The sequence below is a fragment of the Equus quagga genome, chromosome 2, assembly GCF_021613505.1.
Source record: "Equus quagga isolate Etosha38 chromosome 2, UCLA_HA_Equagga_1.0, whole genome shotgun sequence".
In the NCBI taxonomy this organism is placed as follows: Eukaryota; Metazoa; Chordata; class Mammalia; order Perissodactyla; family Equidae; genus Equus; species Equus quagga.
Window position 1 is genome coordinate 67,085,616 of NC_060268.1, and position 25,229 is coordinate 67,110,844.

A 25,229-nucleotide genomic window follows, 5' to 3' on the forward strand; every position below is an offset into this window, starting at 1 on the left:
GTGCCACCCGCCCCCACCACCACCACCGCTATGTGCTCATGGAGCTCAGAGCAGATCACCTCTCGGCACTCTGTTAACACTAACACATAATAGTAGGCAATACTTAACTGAGGGCTGACCGTGTGCCAGCCACTGCACATTAAGCACCTCAAACGTATTAACTCATTTCCTCCCCACAAAACCTTAAGAAGTTGGTGCTATTCCCCCCCCCCCATTTTACCAAATGGGGAAACTAGAGCACAGAGAGGTTAAGTAACTTTCCCAAGGTCACACAGCTACTGGCAACTTCCTTATTGCCTCCAGGCTGAAAACAAAGTCCAGGAAAGTCCTACAAGTCTCCTGGGAGCTCTCTTGTCCCTGTGGCCTTCAGGGACCCTATCTCCCACCACTCTCCTGGACCCATACTGCAAACTGTGGCCACACTGGGCTATTTACAGTTCCCAGAGCCATCAAGTTCTCTCACCTCTCCCTACCTTTGTCCATGCTGTTCCCTCTGCCTAGGGTCCCAGCTCTGTGAAGTCTCCCCATTAGCCTTCACCTCTTTTCTGCTCCCTGTGGACCTTGTACCCCACCTCTCCACTCTTATCAACTATTTTTTTGCGCTTGTCTGTTGGCCTGTCAGTTCTCCTCCTGAGAACTCCTTACAGTAATGAAGTGGTCCTACTAGTAGACTCCAAAGAGGGCCTGTCCCGCTGTCAGCGCCAGGAAGTGTTTGTGAATGAATGCTCACTGCTGCGAGCGAGGCCCACTCTCCCAAACAGATCCGAGGAGAGGAGCCCAAACCGGGCCTCAAACGCTTCTACCTCGGAGAAGCTGCGCCCGGAGAAGCCTCGGAGGTTGCTCGAAGGCGGGTGGGTTGGCCCTCTAGGAGGGACCTCCGGGAGCCTTCAACGCGGGCAGGCAGGTGGGGGGCAGGGCGTGGGCGCGGACACACCCCCCGCCATGCCCCCGGCGCCCGGCAGGGGGCGCCGCCCCGCCGGCCCACGCCCAGCCGCGCGCCGGGCAGGCCCCCTCGCGCAGGCGCGCTGCCGCGGGCGGAGGATCCGGGCCGCGCTTCCTCTCGCCAGGCCTGCGAGCTTCCTCCCAGCGGAGCCCGGGGCGAGCCGAGCTTGGCCGCCGCCGCCGCCGAGACCGCCGCCGCCGAGACCGCCGCCGCCCTCCCGCTCCCGCCCCGCCTCGCACTCTACCCGGGAGTCCTGCCGGGGTGGGGTCCGAGCGGGCGAGCGCCCGGGCCGCCGCCGTCGGGGCGTCCCCTGGCCGGCCGTCCCTCCCGCCCCAGCCAGCCTGTGGCCGCCGGAGCCTCCGGGGCGTGGAGCGCGGGGAGCCCCCGCGGCCCCCGACGCAGCGTCCGGGGCTGCCCCCGGCGGCCGGCGCGACGGTCCCAAATCGAACCTCGGTGGCGGCGTTGGGAAGCGGAACTCTGCCGGGCCGCGCCGGCTACATTGTCCTCCCCCCGACTCCCTCCCGCCCCCCTTCTCCCGCCTTTCTTCCCTCCCCGACCCGGGCCGCGCGGCCATCCCCTTGCCTCTGTGTGGCCGTCCCTCCTTCCCCTCTCTTCGCACCCTTACCTCTTTGTACCGCACCCCCTGGGGACCTTTGCGCCCCTCCCCCCTGGCTGCATGGACTGTCCCGCAGGCCGCTGATGCTGCCCGCAGCGAGGTGGCCCGGACCGCTGTGCCCCGAGAGAGGTGAGTGCCTGGCAGGCCTGGAGGAGGTGGGCGTCCTAGTGCTTCCCGCCGGCGAGGAGGGTGGAGGTCGCAGGTCCCGCTGCTCTTGCCTCTGTTGCAGCTGCCGTCGCTTCCACTCCCATCCCCCACTCCCTTGCCCCCTCCTTCCCGCGTTCGAATTCTCCCGGGAGTCGCTGTCAGCCCGACTGGGAGGGGAGCGCACGAGGGAGGTACTGCCCTGCGAGCCCCACAGACTTGTCTCAGGCCACTACGAGTCTGTCCTCACCGTGCCCCCTCCCCGTGTAGGGTCTGGCTGGAGCTGGGAGGGAGGCGGTCAGCATGGGCCAGGGCCCTGGAAAAGGGACCGTTTTCCATTCCCTGCCCAGGGCCTCCCCGCAGGTTCCCTGGCCTGCCTGGTTCTGACCCTTCCTTGGTTCTCCCACCGAGGCCCTGCCAGCTCCAGGAAGCCCAGGGCCCAGCCACCTCCCTTGAGCCTACCAGAAGTTGAGCCTGTCACCCTGGACGTCCCAGAAGACTAGGCCTAAGCCAAGGGACCTCTGACCCTTGGGTGGGGAAACTGGGCAAGGTCTCTGTTCTGGGTGGAGGTGACACTGGGTATAAGGACCATACCCCCAACTCATGGCAGCCTGGTCAGCCCATTCGCCCAGGCTCCTCAGGGCCCAGGCCAGGTGTCAGGAAGGGGCGTGTCCATCTCCAGATCCTTGGAGCTTAACTAGGGGTTCACCTCCTCTCTCATTTTAGTGGACCAGGGAACTGAGGCTCAAAGAGGGAAGTTGCTACTCCAGGCCTCTGGCAGAGTTAGGCCATCTCTCTTTTCATCCCCTGCTCTGCAGAGCTGGACTGGGGTGGGTGGAGGGAAACTAGGCAGGCACCTTCACCCACCAGGGGCACAGGGCCCCAGCCTGGCCCAAGGGACCTTGTGGGATGAGCATGTGCTCCCCTGCAGAGGGCTGGAGAGAAGAAAGAGGGCTTCCGGCCCCAGCTCTGCCTGTTTCTAGGCTCAGGCAGCATGGGCAGTGCCTGTGGGATTTCCCCCTGTTGCCTGAGGCTGGGTCCCACTGGCAGGGGATGTGGGGTTGCCTGTGTCGTGTGACCCTGGCACTGAGCTGAAACAGCCTGGTGATCAGTCCTGACCCAGCCTTCCCACACCTTGGCCCAGCTGGTATAGGAGCAAGCAAGTTCAAAACATGAATGGGATCTGGATGGGGAAGGTGAGAGCCCTGTTTCCACAGGGAGCACCCTATAGCCTTGACATAGGAGCATTGTCAGAGTGAGGACACCCAGAGAGTCTGTTCCAAGCTCCCCACACCCTGGGGGTCCCAGTGTCTGTTGCTGGGGCCCCATCCAGAACAGGGTGAAGGCAGCAGAAGGGCAATTGGGAGTGTGGCAGGATCTTCTTGCTTCTGGAAGGATGTGGGTTCCCTGGAGGATGCCAAGCTGTGTCTGGGGCCCGTTGGGTGCTCCTGGGAGTTTTGTCCTGCTCAGGCCTCTGCCCTTGATGTAGAGTTTTTTCCAGTTGCCCTGACATGCACAGCGGGGGGAACCCAGATGTGGTGGACCTGGGAGGCTCCCCTCACCCAGCCCTACCCCCAGCCCTAACTTCCTTTTCAGCCTGAGGGCCTGCCGCTGAGACCTGACATGGTTGGGCACTTTTATACCAACTGTGAGCTGTACAGTGCGGCCCGGGTCCCCAGGCCTTTGTAGACAGGGCTCAGGCTTCAGGCTAGCACATGTGCTGGGATGTATTTTTTATTTGGTGAGCTTGGTGCCTGTCTCCCTCCCAGAAGGGGCTCCTCTTTTCTCTACATTGGGTCAGGGGCAAGAAAAGACTGGAAGATGGTCTCTAGCCCCACTGCAGGAGGCATTGGTCCCCAAGAGGTTGAGCCACCACAGACCAGCCCAGAGTAGAGGCAGGTGCTGAGGCCCAGGATCCACAGTGTGGCGTGGCTACCCCAACAAACCCCCAGGTGGTCTGATTGGGCAGGACGGCCTGGTTACAGTTCTGGGCTCCACCTTTTGAGGAATTTCGAAGCCTTGACATATAGTCCCCAAAGAGCAGAGGTGTTTGGTCTGGGGAAGAGAACGTAGGGAAAGACCTTCACGTGTCTGAGGGCTGTACCGAGTGGGAAAGGCCATCAGATGGTAGAAGATGTCTCAGAAGCCAGTGCCAGAGCTGGGGGGTGGGCGGGTCCCAGGGAAGCGAATCTGAGCTCATTGTGAGAACACTACGTATGTATTAGTTTTCTTAATTTAGAAAGTAACAAAACAGCACTTCAGAAAATTTAGAAAACAAAACAAAAATCACCACTCTTTCTTCACCAGTGCCGTGACTGTTGGGATCTCAGAGTTCCCTGCCAGTCTTTCTGATTTTTTTCCCTCGTCACTGTTGTCATTTGAGTGTGTGTGCATGACACCTTTTTTCATCTAATACTGTGTCTATGGGCATTTTCTCATGTTGCTATATGGTCTGTGTTGCTTTGCCTCTAAAAAGCTAGAGAATATTCCAAATAGTTCTGCCACAGGAGCCTAACCCCAACCCTCTTACTAAGCATGTACACTGTCGTTTCCCATCTGTCACTGTTGTGGTGGTTGTTACTACAGGCCCCCAAAGCAGCCAGGAGTACTGGGGAGAGTGGGCAACTTGGCACCCAGCCAACTGGGGTTCCAGGTCCAGCCATGCCATTTAGGCCAGAGTGGAGGGACTTTGGACAAGTCATTCTCTGAGCCAGAGTTCCTTTATATGCACAATAGGGACGGTGATCCTGCTGCAGAGGAGTGTATGCAGTGTGAACTAACTAACCCAGGTCCTAGAAGGTGCTGGGCACAGCCCCTGGCCTCCAGTAGGCACTGTGTGAGGAGGGGCTGGCATTGGTGATGGAGTACCCACCGAAGGCTGCCTCAACATGTGGCGAAGACACCTCGGCCAGGTTGGCTGATGGCTCACCCAGCCGGGCCTGGTCTCTGCCCCAGGAGCCCTTATGAAACCCTCTGTCCCTGCAGTTCTGGACTCCTCTAGCCAGTGCTCTGTCCTACCTCCCTGCCCTCCCTCCTCCTTGTCACCATGGGATTGGGTGGCCCAGGGCATGAACCTGACCCTGGGAAGATGGGCTACTGGTTGGTTTCTGGGGCCTGACCCTACACATCCTCCTCGTTTTTTCCAAGTGTCAGAGTTGAGTGGACAAGGCTTCGTCTCTAAGAGCTCAGCTGCCTCCTGTCCCCCAGCTCTGGGTACTTCCTAGGCCAGCCCCAAATTTCCCCAGTGAAGATAGAGGCGTACTTTCCTGAAAAAACTGAGACTTGGGCAACGAACCCAGGCATCCTGAGCCCCAACCCAAGGACAGCCATGCCAGCCTCATCTCCCACCCTTTCCCAGTGGCCAAGGCAGGGAAGAAAGCTGAAGGGGCAGGGATTCTAGAGCCTCCCCGCTGGGAGTTGGAAGGGAACAGAGATGTCGACAAATCACTGGGAAAGTCTTGTGTGTGAGTGTCCTCCTCTTTGGCAGGTGTTCCCCACGTCTAACCTGAGTGTGTACTGCTGTGACATAACTTGCTTCCTCTTATTCTGCTTCTTTGGAGACCAGAGAACTGGGAATGCCCTCTTGGGGCCACCCCCTGCACAGTAGGAGGAAATCAGTCTCAGCTTGGCACTCCCACGGCCTATGAGACCATAGCCCCAGATGACCCTAGGACCATCCGGGACTAACCTAGGCAGGAAGTCCTCCCCCAGGTGGCCCATTCAGTGCAGAGGTCCCCCAGGCATGTGACCTTGGACTCTGCTGCCGGACTCTTGCCTGTGGGGTGTCTCCCTCCTCCTTGGTCTTAGGGCAGGGGAAGTGGGCATTACAACTACTCTCCTGTCCCACAGCTTGGGTTGAGATGAGGTCACAGGGTGGGGTCCTCTCCAAGATACTGGCCTGGCTGGGGCAAGCCCTTTGGGTGTTTCTCAGTCCCCCCCATCCTTGGTTGGGGACAGGATGGGTGGAGGAGCAGGCTGCCCTCGCACCAGGCAGGGAGCACTGTCTCCCTTCCTCCTCGCCTCTGGGTCCCTTCATCTGAGGGCTGGAAATAGAATCCGCTAAGTAATGATTAAAGTCAAATTCAGACCTAAAAATAAAGAGCTGGTGAAGGAAGAGCTAGTGTGCTCCCTGCATGGCTGAGGGGAGAAATGAGCAGGGCGAGGCTAACTTCGGGGGGCTGAGCCCCTGCATCCTGGGAGAGGCCAAAGCCCACTGGGGGGTCAGGGGTGCTCCACCAGTTGAGGGTCTCTTCTTGGGCAGGATACAGCCTGCACCAATCAAGGACAGACTGGCAGGACCAAGGAGAGAATCTCCTTTTTCCCAGGGGGAAACTGAGGCCCAGAAGGGAGAAGTGGTTTGTCCAGCGACTGTCCAGAAGCTCCCCTTGGCAGGCCCCCAGGGGGCCTGAGGGCCCCACGAAGCCCAGCTCACCCTTTCTGCCTGCTCAGTTTCTCTTCCTGGTTTTAAGGTACTGCGATGAGAGTAGCTCTCATCACACACTAGCTGTGTACGCCTCAGTGGGGCTGGGCCTCCAACCGCAGCTTCCCTTGGCCTCCCCCCACCCCCACTCTCCCGCCCGCCCCTTCTGTGGTCTAGGCCCGGAGGCACAGAACAAGCAGCAGAGAGGCTGCCTGTCCCGCTCTGCAAACAGTTGGAAGCCTTGTGGGTGGGTGAAGACCTGGGTGTCATCTGATGCCTGCCTACCCTGGCTGCTGCTGCACAGCCCTGCCCAGCCCAGCACCTGGTTCTTACCCAGCCTGGGCATCTGCAGCCTGTGTTGTCCACGCTGCGGGGATACTGGAGGGAAGAATGAAGAGGGGACCCTGAGAGCTCCCCTGCTGGCCGGTAGAGGAGACCAGACTCAGAGAGGAGTCAACTGGGGGAGGCCTGTGGCTCTGACTTCCTGGCAGGGCTGGTGGGAGCTCAGAAGCTGGGGATCTGCGTAGGCTGCAGCAGCCAGGAAGGCTTCCTGGAGGGGAAGGGCCAAGAAAACCAAGAAGCATTTGAGGAAGAGGCTGGGTGGAAACAGAGGTCCTTGCTTGGAACTTCTACCCTCTCTCGGGCTGCTGGCTTCTCTGGTTGCTGTGTGGCCCTGGAAAGACTCTTGGCTTTTCTGTGCAAGGCAGGGTATGGCAGATGAGCAAGGAGGTGGCTCAGATGTAAGCTATGCTCCTGAGAGCAGGAGGGCCAAGCTCTGGACAGCCCTCTCAGCCACCCTCCCTCACTATCTGTCCATTTTCAGGATATCATCGGTCCTGCCCAAGGAAGGATAGAGGATTTTTCTCCTTACCAAATTCAGACAAATCTGAGCCCAAACCCCTGCTGTACCCCTTGAAAGCTGGGTGACCCTCTTCAGAGCCGGATTCCTTGTCTGTCGAACGGAGAACAATAGTAAAACCTCATGGGGTTTTTGAGGATTAAATAACTAACGCAAGGTTGGGTTGGAGACTCTCTCCCCGGCTTTCATTTTTACCGTCTGTCCTGCTGAGGGAGGGCATTGAAAACCGTGGGTGGGTAGCAAGGCTCTATGTCCTTTGTGTTGGGCCCCCATAGCTGTGGGTCCCAGTTCTGAGACAGGAAGACTAGGAATCTGGGGGCCAAAGTTCTAGACAGCTCATGGGCCTCTGGGGCTCAGTCTCCCCACCTATGACCTGGCTAGGACTGAGGGGACAAGGACACTCCATGATTCCTTAGGGTTCTTTGGAAGTCAGTGCTGAGAGGCTAGATGTAGATACAGGCAAATGAGGATGCAAAAGCACAGCCTCTGCTGAGGGGGGTGGGAGAACAGAGGCCTGGGTTAGGGCCCTGGGGAGGCCCAGAGTCCCCGCTGCCCAGGTAATTAGGCTCCTGAGCGGTAATTAGAAACCTTTCTGGGCCAGGAGTTTCGGCCTCAAGCGGCAGCGGTGCCTGGGGGAGGAGGCTCCCCACTAGCCTCCTCTCACTCCAGCCCTCACCCTTCCCAACCATGAGGTGGGATTTCCAGTCCCACTGAGCCACTGAGGGCAGGAAGGAATCCAGTGAGTTGCTGTCATTTGTTTTTTAACATTTTTCAGCCATTAAACTCGCTCCTCTCCTTAGGGCAAGGGGGCTGAAGGCTGAGGGAGCCCTGGGAGTGGGGAGCGGCAGCATACACTGGAGCCAAAGTGGAGAACCATCGATCCCGGCCTCCAGGGAGGTTTAGGCGTCTCCAAGGGTCTTGTGCCTAATTCTGCTGCCGACCTTGAGACATCTGTGCAGTGGAGGTGCTGAGGGCTCTGGACCACCTCCTGGGTCAGTGGCTGCCCTCCAGCCCCACTGCCTGGTATGTGGCCAGGGGCGTCACAGTGTGGGCAGCCTGGGTGCCCTTGACAGACCCAGAGGTGGGGCTGATTTTACTGCTGCCAAACCAGCCCAACTGCTGGTGGTGACCATATCTGTCTATCTGTCCTGTGCTTCTATCTGTCTTGTGACCTATCAGAAACTTCCGGGCTGGGTTCAAAGTTTCCATGGACCCCCACCCTGAGCCTTCTTCAGCCTTAGTTAACTCCCTCCTTACGACTGTTTGGACTCTTAGTCCTGGCCTGATCTAGCACACCCCTCTCCCAGTTACTTCCACCTAAAATCCTCCCAGTTCCAGCTCCCTTCCCCTTCTTCCTGGAAGCCTTTGTGGGTTGCCCCTGTCTCTCCTGTTGAGTCACTGAGCTCACCTGGTCATGATTGACCATCTGGTAGCCAAGAGGAGAGGAGCAGGGCTGCATTTTGTTGGGGTCCCCAGGCTGGCCACAGAGACCGATGAGTGGAGTTCTTAGGACCCCAAGGGCAGGACTCCTGGGCCCTTTCTTCCTCCTGCCCATGCTGGCCCCCCAAGCATGGTGCACAGGAAGGCTCCTGAAACACTGGCTCAAAGAATGAGAAGGCAAGGTGGACCTACCTGTTGCCTCCACTGGCTGCCCCTGCCCCCAGAGGCTCTAGCTGGGTCCTGTGGCAGGACCAGAGTCTCTGGGGGCCATGGCCCCGAGTTCCCCCAGGTCTCATGTGCACTTCCCTTTTCAGTGGGTATTTTTAGCTGGGTGTAAACAGTTACTGAAGGCTCCCACGCCCCACTGGGCAGTGGAGTTTTGGTGAGGGGGGCAGGACAGGGGCCCCTTGACCTACCCTGGTCCTCAGCACGTGCTTGGCTGTGGGGGTCTACAGCTGCCCCCAGGGCAGGAAAAGGGCAGCCTGGGAGTTTCTGGGCTCCCCTCTCCCTGCCGGCCTGGACTCTCAAGAAAGGCCTGCCTGAGGCTGCTTCCACTGACCTCAGTGCTTGGGCACAGTGCCCAGCCTGTTCTCAGGACCCCAGCACAAGGACTGCTGAGAGCAGGGTTTGGGACAGGAAGTCAGAGTGAAGCATTGACTTCACAAAGTTCCAAAACCCCTTGTTCCCTAGACCTGTGGGGGTGGGGTGATAGCGGCTATCCCTCTGGTTACGGGACCTCGGTGTGGTGTGGCCAGCCTGCTTCACCCTTTCGTTTGTTGGTTCATTCATTCATTCAGCACTCATTTACTGAGCTGCCACTCTGGGCCCAGCCCATGCTGGCTTTCCCCCTGCAGAGCTCCCAGGCAAGGATCGGTGGGGTCCTCCCTGGAGCATGGAGATGTGTGAGCGGCTGTGGAGGCCCGGAGCAGCCTCCACAGCTGGTGGACCATGGAAGGCTCCTGGCAGAGGTAGCTTTCAAAAAGTTACTTGTTTTCAATCAGATTTTTAGGGGGAAGGTAATAGATGTATGTGGTTAAAAAAAAATCAAAAAGGACAAAACAGCAAATATACAGTGAAAAGTTTCCCTTGAACTTGATTCTTCCCCTTCCCATCCCAGAGGTGACCTCTGTTATCAGTTTCCTCTATCTTTCAAAGATGATCTGTGGATATCTGAGTTTAGGGATGAATCATATGTCCCCTTGAAAAACAGAGCTTGTGATATACCACGGATGGTGGCCTGCACCTCACTCTCTTTCACAGTCTTTTCTTTTGAGTATTTCAAACCTACCAAAAAGCTGAAATAATAGTATAATGAATACCCACATATCCTTTACCCAGAATCACCATTTCTTAACATTTTGTCATATTTGCTTTACCTCTTCCTTTATATACATAGACATATGTGTTTATTTTTTGCTGATTTATCTGAGTGTTAGTTGTGGGCATCACATCTAAGTACTCCTAAGTACTGTAGCATGCATCTCTTACATAATAGTACCATGATTACACTTAAGAAAATTAACATTAGTTCCATATTATCTAACATTTTCATTTTCCCAATTGTCCCCAAATGGTTTTTATAGCTATTTTTTCCCTCTGATTCAGAATCCGATTCAGGATCACTCATTGAATCTTGTTGTTGTGTTTCTTTCTTTTTTTTCCAGCTTTATTGAGATATGATTGACATAGAACATTATGTAAGTTTAGGTGTACAGTGTGATGATTTGCTAACACATGTATGTTGCAAAGCAGTTACCACAGTAAGGTTAGTTAACACCTCCCTCAACTCACGTCATTATAATTTTGTTGTTGTCATGTTTTTTTAGTGTCTTATTTAATCTAGAACATTCCCCAGCCTTCGTTTGTTTTGTCTTTTGTGACGCTGACTCTAAGAGTCCAGGCCAGTTGTTTGGGCTGTGTGATTGCCCCTTCCTGGTGGAGTCAGAGCAGCAGCTCTGCAGGAATACCACAGAGATGCTGTGCCCTCCTCAGTGCCTGGGAGCAGGAGGCACTCGTGTCGCTTCTCTCTTTATCGGTGATGCTGAATTTGATCATTTGGTTAATGAGGAGTCTGCCAGACCTCCCTGTTGTGAAGGTGCTCTGTCATCTTTCTCATTAATCCGTGGGGTGGTACTTGGAAGCCGTGTCACTGTCCTATCCCCCCAGCAACTTTCCCTTCACTGGCTGGCTTTTCACCATTTCTACTTACTCTCTCCCAGGGAGTGTTCTGACCCCGTCACAGCTGGAGCTGTGTTGTTCTCTTTAGGGATATCTGGTCATTTATTCACTTTGTCCCTTGTTAATCGACGTGAATGTTGTCTCCCAGTCTCTTGCTACCACAGACAGTACGGCAGAGACTGTCCTCCTATATTTTTTTAGGCATTGTCTCAGCTGCCCCCCGAAGGCAGAGTGGAAGTTCCTTGGGTAGAGAAGGGGGAGGGAGTGGCGAGGGAATGTGAAGGCAGGGAGGTGGGCAGGGTACAGGTGCCCTGGGAAGAGCAGGTGAGCCAGCAAGTCCCAGAAAGTTCAAGTAACTTTCCCAAGGTCACATAGCAAAGTGGCAGAGCCAGGAGCAGGACTCAGAGTCCCTGACTCCCAGGACAGTATTCCTGCACTGCCTCCACGAAGTGCCCTGAAACCAGGCCCCTCTCTGCCCGACCCAAGCCAGATTGAAGGACAACCACTCTCACTCTTGGCCTCTGAACTGGAGTAGGGTGGCTTGGCTGGACCCTCAGAGCCTTAAGGAGGGGACCCCAGCCTAGGCACTGGCTGGGAGACTGCTGAGCCGTCCTGGGCTCACGGCTTCAGGAAGGAGCTGTCAAGAGATGGTCCACAGCTCCTGCAGGCAGGGTTTTTGCGTCCAGCTGGGCCTTGTTCCTGGTGCTGAGAGGTGGCAGCTCCAGTCCTCAGAGTAGCCCTAGGAGCTGCAGGGTTATCACCAACCCATTGAACAGATGGAGAAACTGGGTCCCAAAGTCACAGCTGGTAGAGCAAAGGGGAGAGGTTATCTCCTCCCTCTCCTTTCCACATCTTTCTTGGTTGTTAAAGCCCAGACCCTCGAGGAAGCCCACCCGGACCACTCCTGCCTGAGCTTACCCCTTCCTCTGAGCACCACTTGCTTCTCTCTCCTCCCTTGCACTCTCTCTTCTAGGCCAGTGAGGTCCTAACATGCTTGCAGCTCCTGGGGGTATAATACAGACATCGAAGGCCCAGAGGCACTGGGGGATGGGGGGGTGGGGGTAGGGAGGCCTAATGGCTCAGCGGGGCAGGATGCTCGCTCAAGGTGTAATCTCAGGCCAGGCCACCTTACCTCTTGGCCTTGCCTGTGGTCCTCATCTGTAAAATGGCGTTAATAATAGCCTCTCTCTCTCAGAATTGTCAGAGATTTGATGAGCCATACATGCCAAGGACAGGGCCTGGCACAGAATAAGTGCTCAGAAAACAGGGCCTGTTGTTATTTATTATCATCATCACATCAGTGGGGAGGCGGCAGCAGTAGCAGCTGCAAGCCTGGAAAGGAGTGTTTGCACACTGACAGCTGGGAGGGTGACTAAAGGTACCACAGCCTCCGCACCCTCCTGGGGCTGGTGAGTTTGGGGGGTGGGGGATGTGGAGAACTAGCAGAGCCCCTGTTCCTAAGGACCTGAAGCTTGGGGACCCAGCCAAGCCCAGTGGGACCCCAAATCAAGTTCTAGGCTGTCACCCCTAGCTAGCTGTGTAGCTTCAGGAAAATTATTCGACCTCGTGAGCCTCAGTTTCTGCTTCTATAAAATAGGAGTAAGAAAGATCACAGCTCCCCACAGCCTGTGGTCCTCAGGAGCCCAAGGGGTGGTTCCTGTACTTGTGGTGGCTCAGTCATGTGAATGTGTTGGGGGGGGCGGTGTCCAGCCTCATCCTCCTTTAACTCCAGTCTCCCTGTCTAGAGGGTAGAGGTTGATGGGCTGGCCCCTGGGGATGGGAGGTACTGTGTGTTCTGGGAGAAAGGGAAGCTCTTTTGTCCAGGAGGAGGAAGGAGTGCATGCCAGGCCTGTGCCAGAGACTTCCAAGTCTGGATCTCATTCCACTCCATCCACAGCCTGCTTGCAGGGGACCCCTATCCCCACCTTTCAGGGTGAGGGATCTGAGGCTCAGAAGGGTTGAGTCATTCTCCTGAGCTGCACTCGACAGAGCCAGGACTACCCGACTCCAGCACCTGGAGTGAGACCTGGAGCAGCGCTTCTCCCCGGCTCCACTCTGCCCAGCTCATGTGGTCTGCAAGACCACGCTCCCCTGCTGAGGCCCCCGAGCCCCACCCCTCAGAAGCAAACTCTGGTTCCTCACTTTGGCATTTGATTCCTGCTGCCCTGCAAGATTTATACCAGGCCCACTCGAAACCGTCCCCTTAGAGCAGGCTGACAGGGTGCTCGGGGTGGACTCTGGAAGCTCGGGGTCCCAGAGCCCTTGATGGGCAGGGTCTGTCCATGGGCTTCCAGCCAGGCCAGTTTCTCATCGCTGTGCCTGTCTATACCCTGACATCTTTGCTCAGGTCCCTTCTCCAGGCCGTCCTCTGTGTATCTAAGCTCTCAGTCCTCAGGGCTCAGCTCCAGCGCTCTCTCCTCCAGGAAGCCCACCTAAGCTCTGCAGTCCTTGCTCACCTCACACCTCTAAGCACTTGTGCTCAAAAGTCTTCGCCTGGCCTGGGGTGGGTGGTAATGTTTGTGACCGTCAGCCCGGCCCCCAGACCTCATCCATCCTGTCAGATGAGCCTGGGAACCTGGGAGGTGCATGGAGGTGTTTCCCTAAGATTCGATGACCGTTGAGGAGTCACTGGCCCTGTCTATAGATTCAGTTTCCTCATCTGTAAAAAGGGGACAGTAGCCCCAGCCCCTCTGCTTCCTGAGACAGGGATAAGGGGCTCAGGGTGTGTTTGGGAAGACGACAGTTAGGGGCAGCTGTGGGCAGTGTGTGTGCAGGATGGGTTGGCTGGGGTAGATTTGTTTGAGGAGTTAGCTTTGTTGAAGTAAATATATGCACTGAAAAGTGCACCGATCACAAGGATGGAGCTCAATGAGTGGTCACAGAGTGGACTCACCCCTCACTGGGCCCAGAGGAGCCAGATATCAGAGGCCCCTTCCGCCCCTTGTGGTCACTGTCGCCTCCCAAGGTAGTTGCCATCCTGCACCATGGTTTCCAGATTTTGAACTTTTTACACGTGGAATCATAGGCCATGTGCTCTTCTGTGTCTGGCTTCTTGGTGAACGTTACGTGTAGAAAGTCATCAGTGTTGTTTCATAGCTGTAGTTCATTCATGTTTGCTGCCGTACAGTGTTCCTTCTGTGAACAAACCACAGGGGATCCATCTGACTCTTGATGGGCATCTGAGCAGTTCCAAGTTTGAGGTTTATTACAACTTGTGCTGCTGTGAGTGCTCATGCCTATCTCGGAGGACACCTGTCCTATTTTCTCCTGGTTTGTGCCTAGAAGTGGGATGACCAGGTTGTGGGGTTGGTGTACATTTGGCTCTAGAGATGCTGCCTGGGCAAGTTTTTATAGGCGCGGGAACTGAGAGGCCCACAGAGAACAAGTACTTTCCCAAGTCAGAGCACCTGCCCCAGGTTCCTTCCCCCAACAGACCAGTTAGCACCCAGGCTTAGGGCTGGCGGGGCAGGTGGCACTGGTCTGCTCACTCCCCCAAGCCTCCTTTGCCCCTGTTGGCCATTCTGTTGGGCTGTAAGGCCCCCTGTGGGCTTAGGGTTGGTGGCCCCTCTGTCCCTGGGGATCCTCGGCCCTCGTGTTCCTGCCTCCTCCCCTGTGCAGTGCCCTCAGCCTGCCGAGCGAGATTAGAGAGACGGCCCTTGCCCGGTGTCCCAGCTCTGGGAGCTTTTGACACCTGTTGACATTTCTCTGTGGAAGGAGTGGGCTCTCAGAGGCCTGAGGGGAGCTGTCTTCTCACCCCCTCCTCAGTCTTCCCCTTGTCCCTGCAGCTCTCATGGTACCAAGCAACAGGTTGGCCTTCCTGTGACCCGGGGACGCCGGATCTTCTGAGAAGATGTCAGCAATACAGGTACCGCAGGGGTGCGAGTATGCCCACCACCCGGAGGGGAGTGTTGAGGGAGAGAAAGAAAGAGGGCTTAGATCAATTGGCTCCCGTTTTTCCCAGCCCTGGCTTTCAACAAAGTAGAATTCCAGGGTGCACTGTCGGACACGAGGCCCTCAAGATGGGAACACAGGTCTGGAGGCAGTGAGGCAATCCCAGCTGGAAGGGACCCAGAGTTCTCAGGGGGAGGGGCACCTCAGCCAGGCTCATGGAGGGCAGCCGAGAGGCTGTGGCCTCGAGGGTGTGCAGGCAGGTGGGTGGGGAGGGGCCCTGGGCTGCACCTGCCCACCTGTCACCTGCCCTGCAGGCCGCTTGGCCATCCGGTACAGAATGTATTGCCAAGTACAACTTCCATGGCACTGCTGAGCAAGACCTTCCCTTCTGCAAAGGAGATGTGCTCACCATTGTGGCCGTCACCAAGGTAATCAGGGACCTCACCTGCCCACTGCCACCCCCTGCCACCTCTGGGCATTCCCTCTGGGTCCTGGCTCCCCTGCAGGGGAGGGTGGGCCTGAGAGCATGTCTGGACTGCCCTCTCCCCAGGACCCCAACTGGTACAAAGCCAAGAACAAGGTGGGCCGTGAGGGCATCATCCCAGCCAACTATGTCCAGAAGCGGGAGGGCGTGAAGGCGGGCACCAAACTCAGCCTTATGCCGTGAGTACCACTGTGGCAGGGTCAGGATCTCCCAGTCTGGGAAGGAAGGAGGACGAGAAGCGCTTGTTCCCCAAGAAGAGAGTCAGAGGAAAACAGGAGGGTGAGAGGAAGGAGCAGGAATGTCCGTGAGGGCTTCTGGAGATGAGGGGAAGGGCCAGGGTGCTAGACCTCAAAGGGGAGGACGGGGCTGGGAGGACTAAAGAAAGAAGGAGCAGAAGCAGAAGACGAGGGCCCGAGTGCCAGAATGAGCCAGTGGGAAGGGCCTTCAGAGGAGGACCTGCAGAAAGTGGAGCCTGTCAGGTGCGCTGGGGTCAGACCCTCGGGCTACCATGACCCCTGGCCTGGCTGCCCCCCAGTTGGTTCCATGGCAAGATCACGCGGGAGCAGGCAGAGCGGCTCCTGTGCCCTCCGGAGACAGGCTTGTTCCTGGTGCGGGAGAGCACCAACTACCCCGGGGACTACACGCTGTGTGTGAGCTGCGACGGCAAGGTGGAGCACTACCGCATCATGTACCATGCCAGCAAGCTCAGCATCGACGAGGAGGTGTACTTTGAGAACCTCATGCAGCTGGTGGAGGTGAGCACCCATGCAAGCCTGCATTCGGCTCCAGTCCCGCCACTTCCAGCTGGTGACCATGGGCGTGTCATGCAACCTCTGTGAGCCTGCATTTCCTCCCCCTTGATGGAGCACCTCCTATGTGCCAGAGTTGGTCACTCACCCCATGATGCCACTACAGGGAGGGTGCCACCATCCCCATTTCCTAAGTCAGAAAATGAAGGTTCAGAGCAGTTAAGGGACCTACCTCAAGTCGCACAGCTATAAATTGAAGGTGCCAGGACTTGAATCTGAGTCTGTCTGACTTCAGAACTAGCTTCCTTCCAGCCACTCACAGAACCACATGCTCAGGTATGTGTATATAAGCATGTCCTCATGAGCTACACCTAAAAGACCAGGGTCCCCTGGGCTCCTGCACCTGCACGGATGCCCACGTGTCCCTGCAGCTCCTGAGGCCAGCCCTGCCAGCCCTGGCCAGGCCACACCTGGTGTCCGGTTGCTCCAGGCAGCCATCCAGATGCCCCCTGCACTCACTCTCAGCTCCTTCCCCCTGCTAGCCTGGCTTGGCCTATGGCAGGGCAGGGTCCTGGGCATACCTGGCTAGAGGCTGGTGTCTGGACTGAGCGAGGGTTTGCCCTCTGCCTCGGGATGCTGGTGAGGCCCAGAGTGGTAGCAACACTGGGGTGTCTGTCCAGTACTTAGGTGTGGGGTGGCATGGGAAATGGGCTGCATGTCCGAGTCTGGGGCCTCCCTAACCCCTGCCCTGCCGGAAATAGGGAGCCCTCCCCACTCAAAGCAACTCCCAGCTGGGCAGGACCAGCCTCTGCTTCCCTCTGGTGGTCAGACCTGGGCAGTGCGTGCAAGCTGCTGGTGGGGCCCTAGGGGCTGGCTCTGAGTGCCTGTGCTGCCCTCTGTAGCACTACACCTCAGATGCAGATGGACTCTGTACTCGCCTCATCAAGCCAAAGGTCATGGAGGGCACAGTGGCAGCCCAGGATGAGTTCTTCCGCAGTGAGTGCCACCCCACCCCAGTCCTTACTTGCTTACCTGCCTCCTCCCTCCCAGGCTTCCTGCCACTCCCCCCATCCCAGAGGCTCTGGAGACCTCCAGGGACCCCCACACATGTTATAGTCCAGTCTGCCTCTGTCACCCCTGCTGTAAACCCTGCTCTGGCCTCAACACCCCTCACGGAACCACCCCCCCCCCCCACCAGGCGGCTGGGCGCTGAACATGAAGGATCTGAAGCTGCTGCAGACCATTGGGAAGGGGGAGTTTGGAGGTGAGTGGGAAGGGCTGGACCCCTGGAAGGGCCAAGGGGCTGTGGGGAGTCCAGGGAACAACCCCACCTCTTCCCCCAGATGTGATGCTGGGTGATTACCGAGGGAATAAAGTTGCTGTCAAGTGCATTAAGAACGATGCCACGGCCCAGGCCTTCCTGGCTGAAGCCTCGGTCATGACGTGAGTAGGGGTAGGGGGAGTGGAGAGGTCGGCCTGGGCCAGGAGGTAATAGGGAGGCTTGGCAGGCCCTAACCTCCACCGTCCTGCCCCAGGCAACTTCGGCATAGCAACCTGGTACAGCTTCTAGGCGTGATCGTGGAGGAGAAAGGCGGGCTCTACATCGTCACTGAGTACATGGCCAAGGTGTGCACCTGCCCCCGATGCAGCCCCCATCCTAGAGCTGAACACTGGGGCTCCAGCTTCCAACTGCCCCAAACCACCCATTGCACCCGTGGGCCCCTACTCCCTCAGTCACCTCCCCCCATCTGAGCTGCAAAGTCACCAGGGCTTAGCTTTTGTCCTGGCTTGTCATTTATTCACTATGACCTTGAACAAGTTGTGTCACCTCACTAAGTCGCAGTTTCCTCATCTGTGAAATGATGATAATGATAAAGTTTACCTCAGAGATTTGTGAGGACTTAAGAGAGACAGTACATGACAATTGCTGAGCACAGTGTCCAGCATGTAGACACTAATATTCATGCGGAAGTGGTGTCCTGATCCCGCCCCTGCTCCTTCCCTCTCCTCACACCTCCCTTGGGTGTCACCATTTACCAGCTCCAGGCCTGTTCCTGGAGGCTGGAGGGCAAGTCTGACCTGTGGGGCTGGTCTGTCTGTCCTGCCCCAGGGGAGCCTGGTGGACTATCTGCGGTCACGCGGTCGGTCGGTGCTAGGCGGAGACTGTCTCCTCAAGTTCTCACTGTGAGTGAAGCAGCCCCTGGGGGCGGGAGGCCCTGCCCAACTATGGGAGCCCCGTCTGAGGGGACATGTGGCTGGCTCACCTCCAGAGACGTCTGCGAGGCTATGGAATACCTGGAGGGCAACAACTTCGTGCACCGGGACCTGGCCGCCCGCAATGTGCTGGTGTCCGAGGACAACGTGGCCAAGGTCAGCGACTTTGGCCTCACCAAGGAGGCCTCCAGCACCCAGGACACGGGCAAGCTGCCAGTCAAGTGGACAGCCCCAGAGGCTCTGAGAGAGAAGGTGGGGCAGGCCTCTCCCAGGGCCTGAGCAGTGGTGGATGGGGGCCCTGGGTCACCCCTACCCCCAAATTCCCAGGATCTGACACTGCTCCCTTCCACATGGCAGAAATTCTCCACCAAGTCTGACGTGTGGAGTTTTGGAATTCTTCTCTGGGAAATCTACTCCTTTGGGCGAGTGCCTTATCCAAGAATTGTGAGTGTGGACCCTCGGACCAGGGCATGACCAGGGCATGACTGGGGCTAAGGGTAGGGCTTGGAGCAAAGGAGGGGGTGGTAGGGGAGGGGGTCTCATTGGCCCTCCCTCTCCAATCTGAGGCCTAGAAGCCGCAGACCTACCCCCCGGAGCCTCCAGACCACTTCCTGGGCCTGGGTCTGAGGCAGAGCTGAAGGGGATCCCTGAAGCTGAGAGAGGGGTCCCCTCCAGAGTTAGGTCCTGCACCGACTCTGTACCACCCACCTGCCCACAGCCCCTGAAGGACGTTGTCCCTCGGGTGGAGAAGGGCTACAAGATGGATGCCCCCGACGGCTGCCCGCCTGCAGTCTACGATGTCATGAAGAACTGCTGGCACCTGGACGCCGCCACACGGCCCTCCTTCCTGCAGCTCCGGGAGCAGCTCGAGCACATCAAAGCCCACGAGCTACACCTGTGACCGCCGGCCTCCGCCCAGGTCTTGGGCATGTGGGGACTGAACCTGGAAAGATTGTGGACCTGGGGCCCCCGCTCACTAGGCTCAAACCTGAACTGAGCCCAGCAGGCTGGTGGGCCTCTTTCCTCTGTCCCAGCCTGCACCCCCTCTGGCCCCCCAGGGACCCCGCCTAGACCTGGCACCTTCTCTCATGGACCCACTTGTGTGGCTTCAGGAGCCCCAACAAAGGGCCGAGAAGGAAGGGTGAGGGGCGGGAGGCAGATGCCCCCTCCCATGCTCAGGCTTTCCTGGCCTCCCGTCTCTCGCCTTCTTAGAGTTTTATTCCTTTCCTTTTTTGAGATTTTTTTCCGTGTGTTTATTTTTTATTATTTTTCAAGATAAGGAGAAAGAAAGTACCCAGGAAATGGGCATTTTACAAGAAGTACGAATCTTATTTTTCCTGTCCTGCCCAAAAGGGTTGGGGAAACCAGGCCCCTCTCTAGGGACCCATTGCCCCAGCCTTGTTCCCCGTTCCGTGTCCCGTGTCGCCTCGGTCGCCCGTGTTTGCGCTTGACCGTGTTGCACTGTTTGCATGCGCCCGCGGCAGACGTCTGTCAGGGGCTTGGAGTTCATGTGCCGCTGCCGCCCGCCCACCTGCCTTGTGAGATGGAATCGTAATAAACCACTCCATGAGGACACCGCTGCCCAGCCTCGGCGCTTCCTCCGCCGAGCCTGCCTGTCCTACCCGGCCCCCCATCCCCGTGCCATCTTGTCCATCCCCCTGTCTCTGTGAGTGGGGCTGTGCTTGCCCTGTGAGTGGGGTGGGGTGGGGAGCACGGCTGGGAGATGTAGCCGCCGCTTTGTGTCAGCTGCACGAGCGAGTGTCCTGTGTCTGCCGTGGGGGAGCTCTTGCCACCCACCCGCCCCCCCATCCTGCTGCAGCGCAGGCTTGGTTCTGGGCCATCTTGGGCTTGGGCCCCGTCCAAGGGAAATGCCTGAGGGTCCCGGCTGCCTCTCCTGCTGTGTTGTTCAAGCCATCAGCACAAGGAGGGCTGGAGCCAAGGACAGGAGGAGGCCAGGCCTGACTAGATGGAGGTGGGGTCCCCTGATAGGAGGCAAGATAAACGCCTCATGCCTCAGAGAAGATGCTGACCCTGGAGGGTGAGGGGGAAGGGGTGACTCTGAGCTGCTGGTGGTTCTTACAGTTTCGCCTAAGATGTAACAGCACTACCCCAGCCCCACACCCAAGGGCCCAGCCTGTACCTGAGGATGTAAAGGAGAGGGCCTTCCCCACCTCACCCTGGGAGGCACAGGTGGAGAATGAGGACCAGCCATGGCATTTTCACTCCCCTCAGTCAGGATCCCCAGGAGCAGTGGTCTGTGCAGAACCTCTGAGGGTTGAGGATGGCTCACTTTGTTCAATGAGACAGGCAGCTGGGGGACCCCCTTGTCATGTTGGGGCTCTGATCCTTCCTGTCCCAGCCAGCAGGACGTGAAATCCAGAGTTCTGACTTTGCAGTGTGCCTCATGTCTGCTCCTCCTCAGTCCACTGCGGTCCAGCTGCCATCATCCCCTGGCCCAGAGGAGCAGCTTCCTCGCCTCCCCCAGTCCATCCTCTCTGCACACTGCCTGACTCATTTTCCTAAAACCAGACCATTCAGTAACAAATATTTGAATACCTGCTGTGTGCTAGGACTGGAGTTCAGCAGTGAGCAAAACAGACCCTGTGGAGTTCACAGTTAGGAAGACAGTCAGACAATTACAAACTGATAAGTGCTGTGGAAGAAACATGTATAATATGGGAATCGGATCTTGTCTATAGATCAGGGAGGGCTTCTTGGGAGAGGCAGTATGTACGCTGAGATCAGAAGGACGAACAGGAGGTATGGCGGGGGCGGGTAGCAGTATTCCAGGAAGAGATGCTGAGACTCGTGGGAGGGCAACTGGTTCCAGGATCTCCGAGAAGGCCAGTGAAGATGTACAGTGAGCGCAAGGCTGAGAGGTGTGAAATGGGCTTGGAGAGGTGAGGCTGTGGCAAGGTCTGGCTTTCATCACACAGAGCCATCGGGAGCCAGCGACAGGTTCTGAGCAGGAGGGTGACATGTCAGACACATGTTTTTGAAATGACCATCCTGGCTACTGGTGGAGAGGATCTGAGGCGAGCACAGTAAGGACTCATCCATGTGAGAGACAATGATGGGAGTGGACAGACTCTAGAGAGATGTAAGAGGTGAAACTGACCGAACTTGGTAATGGATTTCGGATGAAGGTGAAGGAGAGAGTGGAGCCATACAACTCCTGATTACCGGGAAGGGTGTGGGAGGACGGGAACCAAGAAACCCATGTTTAGGAGGAGACATCATGAATTCTGTTAGGGACATCTTGAATTTTAAGTGTGCCTTTGAAACTGCGGAGAGGTGTTGAGTAAGTTATTGGAACCCAGAGGCTGGAGAGGGAAATTTGAGAGTTATCAGCAAGTGGCTTGTCCATGAGGCCATGGCAAAGAGGAAGTCACTTTGAGAGGACATGCAGAAGAGAAGAGGGCCCAGGACCAAGCCTCGGGGGCTCAACATTCAAAGGTGAAGAAGAAAAGGCTGGCCAAGCAAGGTGCAAAGGAGGAAGTAGGAGTCCTTGCTTTGGAGGCCGAGGGACAGGCCAAGAAGGAAGAACCAGCAGGTCCCGCTTCCCGGAAAACAGAGAGGGAGACTGAGCCAGCCCCTTGTTGTTAGCCATGAGGAGGTCGCTGGTGACTTTAGCAAGACCTGAGTTGTGTGAGGGCAGATTCCAGATTACAATGGCTAGAGGAGGGTGCGAGAAATTCAGGAAGGTTGACGATCTGGAGAAATTTAGCTGTAATGGAGAGGAAAGAGAATGAGAGAGGATTTTTAAGATGGCAGAGGCTTGAACAAATTTGCCAAAGGGAAGGACATTTACCTTCGAGTCTGCGTACGGGGAGGAGGGCAGGAAGAATGGAGGGGCAAGAGTGGTAGTGATGGAAGGTAGAGCGTTCCTTGGAGCAGGGAAGGTGGCTGGAGTCCAGAGCATGAGTGGGAATGGGCCGGTGATGGGCGAGGGACTGCCCACGGCGAAACTGCAGAGGAGAGAGTCAGGCCAAGGCGCGCTGGTGAATGTTTAACAGCCAGATCTGGGGCAGGGGTGAGGCGGGGGGCTCCGATTCATAGTTTGCTGATACCTGTGATGTAGTCTCTCACCATAGCCCATTTCAAGCTACCGACCTGACTTCACTGAATGCAGGAGTTGGGGAGATTTTGACCACCGGCTCTCACTAGCTGTCCAAGCCAATTGGGGTTCAGAAACTGGCAAATGGTGCCCCTGGCCATGGGGTCACAAGAGGGGCCAGGCAGGCGACATAACAGAGAATTGGACAGGTGGGACAAAGGAGAGTGAAGGGGCAGCGTCCAGTTGATGGGGACTTGCAGGAATGCAGGCCCAGGGAGCAGATGTTGCACCTTTCTGCCTGGTCGCATGCGTGTCCCCACCCTCGATTCCTGCATCACTTCCTGTTTCTTACTTAGTTTACGGGGTTTTTATTTTCTCCCTCTTTCTTTTCTCTCATACTTCCCTTCTGCTCTGTGCTGGCCACTGGCATATCATAGATGCGCAAAACAGTTCTCACCCTGAAGGAACTCATAGAGTGATGGGGATCCCACTCGGGACTCAACTTGGTGCCAAGGAATCTGGCGGGCAGCACCCACCACCAGCACCAAGCGGGGGGCAGGGGAAGGAGGCCAGAGGTGGCTTCTCAGACACTTGGAGCCCAGGCAGGGACAGGGAGCAAGGGCAGTCCTGGCAAAGGAAGGGCACTGCCCAGGCAGAGGTGGTGAGGTGCGACAGCCTGCCAAGGCGCTTCTGTGCAGCCAGGGCTAAGGTGCCAAGGGATGCGGTTTGGAATCAAGTAAAGCTGAAGGGAAAGCAGGGCCCAGGCTCCACCTGGCTTTGCAGGCCCCATGAGGAGCTTAACTTTATGCAGAGATGATCAGGAGCAATTGAAGGGTTTAGGACGGAAGAGTGACATGGTCAGCTGTGCATTTTAGAAAGATCTTTCTGGTGGCAGTCTGGCCGGAGAGAGGGAGTGTCCAGAGTGGAGAGAAGGGGATGTGGTGGGGAGGCTGCAGTCAGCCAGGCAGGAGGTGATTGATGGTGGCCTGGGCTGGGGAAGCTGGTGGGAGGAGAGGAAGTGAACACAGTTGACGTTTTCCTGAGCTGAGTGCTCACTGTCTTTAGGCCCTGTTTTAAGTACAATAGATGTATTATCTCGGTAACCCTCCAAATGACTCTTGGAGACATACGCTATTATCATCTACATTTTACAGATAAGGAAACTGAGGCCTGGAGAGATCAAAGAGTCAGGTCTCAATATGAGGGTGGCAAGAGCAAACTGAAGGGCTTGCTGATGGCTGCTGAGGAGGTGAGGCAGAGGAGGGCATCTGGGAGATTCCAGTCTCTGGCTTGATAAGGTGGGGGCACCATCCATGAGACCCCAGCTCTGAAGGAGAATGGGCCAGGGGTTGGAAAGAGGAGTTCAATTTGGACATGTTGTCTGGGGGCCTTTGTGACATCCAAGGAGAGATGTCCCCTGCAGAGTTGGATATTCAATTGAGCCCGCAGCTCCGGGAGAAGCCAGGCTGAAAGTAGAGATTTGGGGATCAGGGGCACAGCAAGGGTGCTTGAAGCCATGGGCATGGACAAGCTTGGCCAAGGAGCACGTGGAGAACAGCCGTAAGGAGCCCCTGTGTCAGAAGCCAGGAGGGAGAGCAGTGGCAGAGACACAGCTAACGGGCAGCCTGGGGGCAGGGGAGAGGCAGGTGAGCCTTGAGGGGCCTCAGAGCATGGGGCAGGGGAGGGGACGAGAGGATGTGAAATGTCCACAGCATTTCACGTTGCAGAGACCGGGCAGAGAAGTGTCCACCAGGCACAGAGAACAGGGGCCATTGGCAGGCCTCAGTGGGGTGGTATTCGTGGGGCGGTGGGGCAGGAGCTGGAAGGACTGAGGGGGAGGCAGGGCAGCAGGGCTGGAGTGGGCCCACCTTTCCATAGCTGGGCCATGAAGGTGATGGGGAGAGCGGGTGGAGGTGGCTGGGGGCTTAGTGTTGAGAAATGAAGTTTTTCTTTTTTTTTCCTTAAAGATTGGCACCTGAGCTGACATCTGTTGCCAATCTTTTTTTTTTTCTTCTTCTTCTTCTCCCCAAAGCCCCCTAGTACATAGTTGTATATTCTGGTTGTACGTCCTTCTGGTTGTGCCATGTGGGAAACCACCTCAGTGTGGCTTGATGAGGTGCCATGTCCACGCCCAGGATCTGAACCGGCGAAACCCTGGGCCACCAAAGCGGAGCACACCAACTTAACCATTCGGCCACAGGGCGGACCCCAAAAGTTTTTCTTTTAGCGTATCTGAAAATTTCCCATTTACAGCCTTGATTTTAATTAATTTGTGGGGCTTCGGTAGCTTAATCCTACTGGGGACCCAAAAGTACAGTAAAACTTCAGCTATCCAGAATTCTCGGCAAACAAGCCACTCTGGAAAACCAACATTTATTTGGATAAAAATATTTGAAATAAAGGATTTCTTACTTTTTAAAAACTTTTTTTTATGGAAAATATCAAACATACAAAAGTAAAGAGAAGAATATAACAAACTCCCATGTCCTCACTGTCGAACTTTGACGGTTATCAGCACAAAGTTCTGTGCCATCCACACCCCATTCCCCCCAAGCTCTGAGATATTTGGAAGCAGATCCTAGACATTATAGCAATTCATCCAAAAGCTTTAGTACATTTCTCCAGAAGACAAAAGACTTTTAAAAAAACATAACCACAGGGGCTGGACTGGTGGTGTAGTGGTTAAGTTCACAGGTTTGGATCTCAGGCGTGGACCTACACACTGCTCATCAAGCCAGGCTGTGGCAACATCCCACGTACAAAATAGAGGAAGACTGGCACAGATGTTAGCTCAAGGACAGTCTTCCTCAGCAAAAAGAGGAGGAATGGTGGCGGATGTTAGCTCAGGGCTAATCTTCCACAAAAAAAAAAAAAATTAGGCTCCAAACAAGGCCCACATGTTGCATTCATCTGCTCTGTGTCTTAAGGCTCTCTTTCTTTTTTTTCATATGATCTATTTCTTGGGGAAACCAGGTATCCTGGAGGCATGAGAATTTGGGAACATGGGAGAGAGCTGAGCACCACAGCAGAGAGCAGGACAGGGGAGGGTGGGGACATCCATCTTCGGGAAGGAGGCAGGATGTGGAGGCCCATCCCCCAGAGCAGGGAAGAAAGGTCAGCTGCTGAAGGGTAGGCCTATCCCAGGAGTCCCCAAGGCCCCTCAGCTGCTGGAGCTGAGGAAGGTAGAAAGATGGCCCCAGCTGAGTCAGGTTGGCAAGGGGTCTGGCTGCCCCC

At 56.5% G+C, this 25,229-nt stretch overlaps 2 protein-coding genes across 2 annotated transcripts; both read left to right on the forward strand.

The window, feature by feature from the left end:
• The first annotated feature begins 942 nt into the window (after positions 1-942).
• Positions 943-3,392, forward strand: LOC124235150 (basic proline-rich protein-like). Its single transcript, XM_046652759.1, has 3 exons — positions 943-1,688; positions 1,789-1,897; positions 3,300-3,392. The coding sequence occupies exons 1-3, from the start codon at positions 943-945 to the stop codon at positions 3,390-3,392; spliced, it is 948 nt and encodes a 315-aa protein (XP_046508715.1).
• On the forward strand, positions 1,550-19,257 carry LOC124236393 (tyrosine-protein kinase CSK). Its single transcript, XM_046655365.1, has 13 exons — positions 1,550-1,688; positions 14,386-14,465; positions 14,806-14,919; positions 15,042-15,154; positions 15,511-15,730; positions 16,627-16,720; positions 16,923-16,988; positions 17,068-17,167; positions 17,260-17,350; positions 17,835-17,908; positions 17,995-18,190; positions 18,296-18,382; positions 18,657-19,257. Exons 2-13 carry the CDS (start codon positions 14,451-14,453, stop codon positions 18,837-18,839), a joined length of 1,353 nt encoding a protein of 450 aa, XP_046511321.1. The 5' UTR covers positions 1,550-1,688; positions 14,386-14,450; the 3' UTR covers positions 18,840-19,257.
• The last annotated feature ends 5,972 nt before the right edge of the window (positions 19,258-25,229 follow it).

What these genes read in the sequence shown, in the direction of transcription:
- LOC124235150 (XM_046652759.1), top strand. Translation starts at nt 943, where the DNA reads ATGCCCCCGGCGCCCGGCAGGGGGCGCCGCCCCGCCGGCCCACGCCCA. An exon ending in ACCGCTGTGCCCCGAGAGAG is followed by an intron (nt 1,689 to 1,788) that starts GTGAGTGCCTGG and finishes CCTCTGTTGCAG; the next exon opens with CTGCCGTCGCTTCCACTCCC. An exon ending in GAGGGGAGCGCACGAGGGAG is followed by an intron (nt 1,898 to 3,299) that starts GTACTGCCCTGC and finishes CTTCCTTTTCAG; the next exon opens with CCTGAGGGCCTGCCGCTGAG.
- LOC124236393 (XM_046655365.1), top strand. An exon ending in CCAGGATGAGTTCTTCCGCA is followed by an intron (nt 16,721 to 16,922) that starts GTGAGTGCCACC and finishes CCCCCCCACCAG; the next exon opens with GCGGCTGGGCGCTGAACATG. An exon ending in TGGGAAGGGGGAGTTTGGAG is followed by an intron (nt 16,989 to 17,067) that starts GTGAGTGGGAAG and finishes CTCTTCCCCCAG; the next exon opens with ATGTGATGCTGGGTGATTAC.